Below are 8,171 nucleotides of genomic sequence, written 5' to 3'. Positions count from 1 at the left end.
CTAAATAACCCTGACACAGCTTGAGTATTTATCGGCCACCAGGAGACGCTACAATTTTTCTCCCCAGACTCCGGGTTCTGTTTACGGAAGTCGATGTGACGTGTCAGTATTCACACAGGCATTGTGGGATCGGAAGCGTCGGTCTTACCATGGAGAGAGCAGAAAACACCAAAGTTGAGAGCGAAATTAGCAAATAAAGCACCTGTCTTTAAAACCGGGGTCGTTACTGATTAATAAAGATGATAGTGACTACTATGGCTGATATCAGGGGTTCTCGGTGAAGAGACATGGATGTCCGTTATGTCATCGATTCTCGACACTGGGAGTAAGAAAATTTGTGTCAATGGACGTTTGTGCGCTGGATCGTAGAGTTTCCGACGTAGAAGATTTAGGCCATTTTTAGGAATTAGGAACTACATTTCTTTTCGTTACGGTTTTGCTGAAAAAACAGAGAAAGGGGGTGGAAAAATGTCGACGACCACGAGTCCCGAAGCGGTGAGGAAATTGCTGGATAACATGCAGACGGATCTGCGCTCTCTGTCCATGGAATGCAAGAAAAAATTCCCTCCTGTGAAAGAGGTAAGAGCTCATGACAGCAGCACACCAGTTCACACACACACTGAGAAACATTCAACATTTACAAGATCCTTTCAACCCTCTGCAGCCATCATTCTAACCCATGGCTTTTCCAGGTCAGCGCTGTGTGTTTGGCATGTAGTCGAAACAGACGCTTGATGATATATTAAAGCTGACCAGTGTTGCGTTTCCAGGTGCTTTATAATTTGTACACAAAAGTTAAACACTGGAAATCTTGTTTGCTTATTGCAGACCAATTAACTCAAAAGCAAATGGTTTTAGTGGTCTGCTTGAGATTTCAGCCCATTGCAACACACCACAGTAACAACATTCATCCATCCTGTCAGTAATAAATAAATAATATATAATTTTGTTTTAAAGTAGCCCTTAAATCAAAATTGGTCATTCGAGAGCATTTTATTCCTCTACCTTGGTATTATGGACACTAATAACATAGTATATTATAGGACTCTTTTAGGATTTTTACCTTATAGCTTCTGCATTTATACAAGGCTTGAGTTCAGCCAATTAAATACTCCCTAGAAAGTTTATGTCCCGCCCCCCAGGGTTGGGTCTTGCTCTACAGTAGCAGCTCGTTAGCAGTATATTTGTACCTGTGTCTTACCCTCTGTAACAATTGTAAAGAAATTGAGGGTTTTTTTTATTTTATTTTATTATTTTTTAATAGTTTTACAAGTTTGATGACATGCTTGAATGTCTTTTTACCTCTGACTGACCAGTAGTATGATTTATTCTTTAAACATTGTCAGAGCTTCTCCATCAGTAAGCAAAAGTAATCTCGGTTTATCAGATAGTGTAATATTTAACTATCCCTAACTCTTCAGCTCTAAGTGTGCTATTTCGATGCATCCAGTCCCTGTGGGTCTCGATCATCGTTGGCACCATTGACAGTCAAACATATATGGCATAACTCCCAAAACGGACAGAATCTTGTCACCTATGACACAGTCCTTGTGAAAGCCAACAGGCCTGGATGATTACTCTGATTTCAAAAGGAAATTCGTCACCATGCAGAACCAGATCATAGTTCCCAAGCCATTTCATGGGAATTTCAATCCAAGATATACTCTTGATGGCTGGTTAACTGTAAGAGTAACTCGTATATGTGATGCCTCTTACTTTAACAGCGCTAGTGTGACTCAAACCTTTGTGTTAATTTACACACCGGTCTTGGACTGGTTAGTTATTCACAATGTAGAACTCTGACTTTCTGGACACCGAAGCCATTCTGTCGCTATTCTTGCTATAGTCATATCAGTCAGCATGAAACAATTCAACCTTCAAAGTCCTTCAATTCAAATCTGAAAGAAATGCTGTAACAAGCCTTGGTTTGCAGGATTCCTGCACCTGAATTCTGATAGACCTGTGGTAATATGGCTAAGTAATGACTGGAGGGTATTTTAATCGTGCCAAAAATATCAGCATAGTCTCTCACTGTTTACTGTACTGGAAAAAAAAAATCAAGCAGATACAGTTGTACATTCTGTGAACTTCACTGAAGCTTTATATTGTGTCTCAGACATTATAACAATTTTTAATATCTGTTAGAAATATGCTTCTGTTCGTTATTGATGTTTAGGATATTTTGGGTAACTGTGGCCTGGATACCTAACAGTTAGTTGGCTGAAAATATTTTTTGCTTATTCTCAGCTATAAAAATAAAATAAATAAATCTTTCAGATTCACAAATCAATTTTCTGTAGACTGTGTTGTCCTTCATCTAAAGTTGCACACTGCAGAAAATGACAATTTCCTATTGTAAGATTAACCAAATATAAGATTATTAACCTTATTTCGAAAAATTTTCACTTTATTTTTTACATTATATTGTTCTATTAGCAGATTATTTTGCTTCCTTTTTATGAATAAATGCTTAAAATTATCAACATAATCTGCTAATAGTACAAGCTTATTTTAAGCTTGGAATTAGTACATAGGTTTAGAAATAGTTTTTGTTAATAATACAGTTTAATCATGTTTGGGCAATTAAATGTGTGTGCTTTGTCTAGTGTGCTGTAGCATTGAAACTACGACTTAAGAAGCCCAGCAGGCTTGTGCACAAAACAAAGCCCTTGAAGACCAAGTTGGTTTGCTAGGAACTTGAGTATCCTACACACCTAAACACCTTTGAGATGAACTGGCACACCAGACCTCCTCATCGAACATCAGTACCTGATCTCAACAAAGCTTTTGTAGCTGAGTTATCACAAATCCCCACAGCCATGCTCCAGGAAGCCTTTCCAGAAAAGTGGAGGTGGAGGTTAATATAACAGCAAATGGGGACTAAATCAGAAATGTTCAACAAGCACATATGAGAGTGACGGTCGGACGGACGGATGGATGTATGCTATATGGCCAACTTTTGGCCATATAGCATACATCCATATGTAGTCGTTGAGACAGCATGAAAAAGGAAGCACCTTGTAGGAGCTCTTTTGTTCTTTGCAGTATTAGAGCAGTAATCAACATTCATTTTCTCACCACACACATGCACACACACACACACACACACACACACACTGACTGAGAAGTAATAAAGATGAATTTGGCTGAGTAAGTAGTTTGAGTTTAGGCAGATATGAAAAAGAAATCCATAGTGAGCACAGCTTTGGGCTGCATAGACAGTTTGTGTTTATGCCAGTAGATAAAAAGTCTGTCATCTGGGAGTTTGTATGAAGTTTAAGTGGAATCAACAACGAATTATGCAATATCAATCAGACAAAAATAACGGTGCAGGGTTAACTCAAAAGGCGTAGACATCCAAATGAACCTGTGTTGTAGGAACCTGAAATCACCATGTCTTTATCACCTTTTCATTTTTTTTTTTTTTTTTTTTTTTATGACAGAAACAGATTCACATAAGATATATGATTTCCCAACCACAGCTTTTTAGAAATGATTCCATATTAATTAACATAACCTGCAGACTTTTTTCAAATTAAAACGCTTCACTTCAAGGAAAACCCAATTCACGGAGTGTTACTTGTTACTTCATGTGAATCTAAATGTTGATTAGGTTTATAATGTAGCTAGCTGGCTGTGGTGCTCTAAAAGACATGTGTAAGCAGATAATAAAGGAATTTGCATAAGGGAATGTAGAAGGTTAAATTTGTCCGTTAGCCATAATGCGGTTCTCTCTCTCGCACAGCAGTTGGTTTGAGGAAAGCACCGTTTCCTCCTGTATGTCTGTGCTATTAACACCCACATAACTGCAGGATTTAGTGTTTTCCCTGATCAAACACCCGAGTTAAAATCTCAGCAGGTTTGGTAAACCAGAGACCCCCTACTGCGAAACAAATGAAGTGATCGCAGCTAAATGACGAGCTCTGTATTGTTATAACTGTAGGTGTTCGCTGAGAGACTGTATTTTTGTAAACTAAAACTCCTTTTATTTTGTTTTCAGGCTGCAGAATCCGGCATTGTTAAGATTAAGACGATAGCTGCAAGAAACACGGACATTCTTGCTGGTAAATACGTTTGTTATTGTAAATGTTTTTGTCTGTTAGATGACTGTTTAACTAGTCCCATAAATATAATTTTTAAATGGTGCTGATCATCTTGCCAATGATCTAATCCTGGAAGATTATTGCTGCTGCGTAGACACCATGTTATTTCTGTACAGTTTCCCCTTCAAGCCTGATGCAGGACCTTGTTTTTATTTGCTGATGTTATCTCTCCTCAGCTCTGAAAGAGAACAGCTCCGAGGTGGTGCAGCCATTCCTGATGGGCTGCGGAACCAAAGAGCCCAAAATCACCCAGCTGTGTCTCGCTGCCATCCAGAGACTCATGTCCCATGAGGTGGTGTCAGAGGTACGCACCGCTTCACACATCTTAAACCAAACCTGGTTCTCATACACACACACACAGGTGTCATGCAGTGGATTATACACATCATTAAAAATTTAAAGTGTAACTCCAGTGGTCTCTGTGTTCACCGGCTGCTCAGTACTCTGCCACAGTCAGTGGGGTTCACCAACAGAAACATGCTACACCACATTGTTTATTTGGTGGAAGAAGCTATTTAACAGCTACACTGAGGGGAAAAAAAAGTGCAATGCAGTAATTAGAAAATTAGAAAAGTGGTTCAACGGCATGCTACGAACCGTTGTAAGTTAAACTCTCAGTGAAGCGTTATAACCAGCGCCACTGTAATAAATTCATTCATTCACAAGTTCATTTGAAACTAGTTTATTTCATTGAACTATATTTGGTAAACTGGTGTTAATTACAGTATATTTGGTATACTGTGGTCGTGTTTATTTATATTAATCAGACCCTCCAGTACAGTCAATGTGCACTTTCACTTTCCCCATTGTGAGAAAGCAGCTAAATGAAGCTCAGCGCTCCAATCCACGTTCGACTAGTAATCCTGAGCCAATTTGAATGACATGATTGAGCTGCAGGCAATTTGAAAGATAAAGCCGGATCTGCGTAAGAAATAAGAAGTTGTTTACTGCTCCATATTTTAATTTTTGCACTTTGGTGTAAGGTTTGGGATAGAGTCCGACTGTCGGCATGGGGATCATGTCGAATGATTTAAAACATTTCATTTGCAGCTTTATGATCAAGAACAATGAAGTGTGTCGTAGCTCGTAATATGTTTCCTTTTCGTCTGTTTTGTATCCAATAATTAATTAATAATTAATAATTAAATAATTTAACCTGCTGCCTCGCTTCAGAGTTGAGCAACCAAACATCTTTCTTTGATGCTGTTTTATTCGTCAGCGCTCGCAGAAAAGATGGATAAAGCCATGGATATCTTTGCTCTAAAAACATGCATAGATATTCAAATTCTACAATTTCTGAACAGTGACTTTACAGTGTAACAGTAGAATAAGTATCTGTGCTGCTGTTCACTATGGAGCATGTGCGGTTTATAATGAGCTTATTTACAGCTACTAACTTGCTTCGTTTTGTTTATAGTCCCGACCTCAGTTCTGAAATGTAAATGCTAGATGCTAGGGATTGCTGCTACAGCCTACTCATATCCAGCTTCTGGTATTTTTCCACTGTATTGATATTATGCAAACATTATACACACACATTAGGGCATTTCCCACTGCGCTTAACCCCGGGTTATCGTCATTCTAAAAACGCTTCACACCTGTAATTTGAAAGCGGTGTTTGCACCATTTTTTTATGGGGGGTTATGAAACCCTGTTCCGGAGCAGGGTTAGCACTGCATTTGTGGTGTTAACCCCGCATTGCGGTGCTAAGTTTGTTCAGTGTGAAACGCAGCGGCATTTGTTGTTGCTGCTGGACGCTTGACAACAGACAGCCAATCAGAAACTGAGCAGCCAGGCTCATATCACATCAGTAACAGGAGACGCGCGTCGTGTAAACAGCAGCCGGTGAGAGAAAAGTAAGAAAATGTCAAAAGACGGAAAGCGTGTGAACTGGAGTGATGAGGAGACGGTATTATTCTTACAGCATTTTTTTAATAACCGGCAAGACGCAGGAAAAACCCGTGTAAACAGGTTGCCTGCTGTTTGTCCAATCAGTGACAGTGACGCTGCAAATAAGCACATTAACCCGGGGTTTAGCAATGTACAGTGTGACACATCTGTTAACGAATACCCAGGATTAACAGTTAACCCCAGGTATAGTTTGAGCAGTGTGGAACGTGATTACAGATAACCCACGATTCTGTTTATCCGGGGTTTAGGATGTCCCAGGGTTAACAATTCAAGTGTGAAAAGCCCTATTGTGTTTGTTTGGCCACGCCCAATCCATGTCACAGGTGCTACTATTATTATAAATCAGCGATAGGACGATGGCATAATACACACAAGCCTGTTTGGTGTTTTATTGGTTTTTATTCAGTAATAAATGCCGAAGCATATCTCTTCCACATAACTTCCACATGCTGCATTCCAGAAAATCTTGAGAAAATTATGACAGCAAACCAAAAGATGAATAAAAGCAAAATATTTAAACTGCCCTCTCATGTACAGCAGCTTTGCACTGAATTATATAACACATATAAATCAGATTCCTTATTTTCACTTCACTACTGCAGTAAAAACAGGATTTTAAAAATCCCCGCTGTAGTTTTCTCCAGTTCCTCGTTTATAGCCTGCTGTAATGCTCCCAGCACTACATTGCCTTTAGCACTATACATCTGCAAGGCCTGATTTGCAGTAGTGTCTCAGAAGAGTCAGTTAAATGAGTGCGTTTGTGTCAGATAGAGCAGCACAAAGATGGGTTTTGACCATGTGGGAATGAATAAGCCTCACTCTCTGTATGAGCTGACATCGAGCTTCACTCTGAGGCCAACAACAGACATGTGAAATAGGCTAGTGTTTACTGAGTAGTGTACTTTGTTAGTTATAGATCATCACAATAAAAGATAATAAGCATAATAACATTAAGCTTTAGGCTTTAGCCTTAATAGCTTAAAACAGTTTTTTCTTTTAAATTTTATATTTTTTACTGAATGTTTTGTGCTTAAATATAGTTCACTGTTTCAATGTAGTTTCCTGAGGCCACACCTGAAGCTATTTTCTATTTTCTTATTTTATTGTCTACTATGAGTTTTTGCAGGGTTTTTTATTATTATTATTATTATTATTATTATTATTATTATTATTATTATTATTATTATTTTCTGTAAAATTATTTTTAAAATATATTTTTTATAAAACTGATGTTTATAAAAAATTTTATTTATTTATTAATTTTTTTAAGTTTTATTTATTTTATTTTTTTCTATTAGAAAACATTAGCTCCCCTGATCTACAACCCAGGCCATGTCCACATTAATCCAGAAAAATCTGAAAGCACATATTTTTTTCTCTACAATTTGTTCTTCCGTCCAAACTGAGATACTGTTTTGGTCCAACGAAAACCGAGCTTCCAGAAAACGCCCTCCCAAGTGGATAAATTTGAAAACGCTGTATTTGCCTTGATATACAAAAACGATATATTTTTAGTCCTGTGACACATGGCGATGTTGTATTGCAGTTGTTCTTCTTGCTTTTCCTCTACATTGCTGCATCGAGTCAAAGAGATAGAAAGTAAATAAACGCCTGACGCAAATGATGCAGGCTTACGCAATATAGGGATCTAAGCGTTTTTTTTGTGTGTGTGGACAAGCAATTTACGGAAACTGAAATGCCATTTTCAGATCTAGCCAAATTAATGTGGATGTAGCCCCAAGTTCTCTTACAGGGACAGGAATCTCTCCAATTCAATTAGATTTCAGTTAGAGACGCCAACAAGCTTGATTCATTAAATATCTGGATGCATCCTGATATTTTTTCCCCCAGGATAACATCATGTGCATGTGATCTTTCAGAACAAAATGCTTATAATGTTTATATGTTAACATATTTATTTTTTACAATTATTTCACAATTTTTTCATTGTCTTATAGTGAAAATAGGCTATATGTAATTTGTTATTATTGAGTGTTACTTTGTGGCAGATTGTCGAATAATTAAAATGAATAAGTACATGCTCAGAAAAATGCATAAATAAATAGTAATCAATAAAGTTTATGATATTACTTCAAGATTCTCATTTATTACATATGAACTGTCTAGCTCTGCTGCTAACATTTGCGGTGTTTTTGC

The 8,171-nt window shown here is 37.7% G+C and overlaps 1 protein-coding gene across 4 annotated transcripts in view; it reads left to right on the top strand.

Annotated features, from left to right (window-relative positions):
- Window positions 1-103: 103 nt before the first annotated feature.
- mon2 (MON2 homolog, regulator of endosome-to-Golgi trafficking) overlaps window positions 104-8,171 on the top strand; it is a 33,876-nt gene continuing 25,808 nt past the window's right edge. For 3 of the 4 annotated variants that reach the window (XM_058408240.1, XM_058408241.1, XM_058408239.1), the window contains exons 1-3: window positions 104-579; window positions 4,001-4,064; window positions 4,280-4,407. In XM_058408240.1, coding sequence (XP_058264223.1) covers window positions 469-579; window positions 4,001-4,064; window positions 4,280-4,407 — 303 coding nt within the window. In that variant the 5' untranslated portion in view covers window positions 104-468. The remainder of the gene's footprint in view (window positions 580-4,000; window positions 4,065-4,279; window positions 4,408-8,171) is intronic. The other variant, XM_058408242.1, reaches the window with a different exon arrangement.

The sequence above is a fragment of the Hemibagrus wyckioides genome, linkage group LG14 (assembly GCF_019097595.1).
Source record: "Hemibagrus wyckioides isolate EC202008001 linkage group LG14, SWU_Hwy_1.0, whole genome shotgun sequence".
Classification (NCBI taxonomy): Eukaryota; Metazoa; Chordata; class Actinopteri; order Siluriformes; family Bagridae; genus Hemibagrus; species Hemibagrus wyckioides.
The sequence above is the reverse complement of the archived record's forward strand: the minus strand, read 5'-3'. Positions and strand labels throughout refer to the sequence as shown.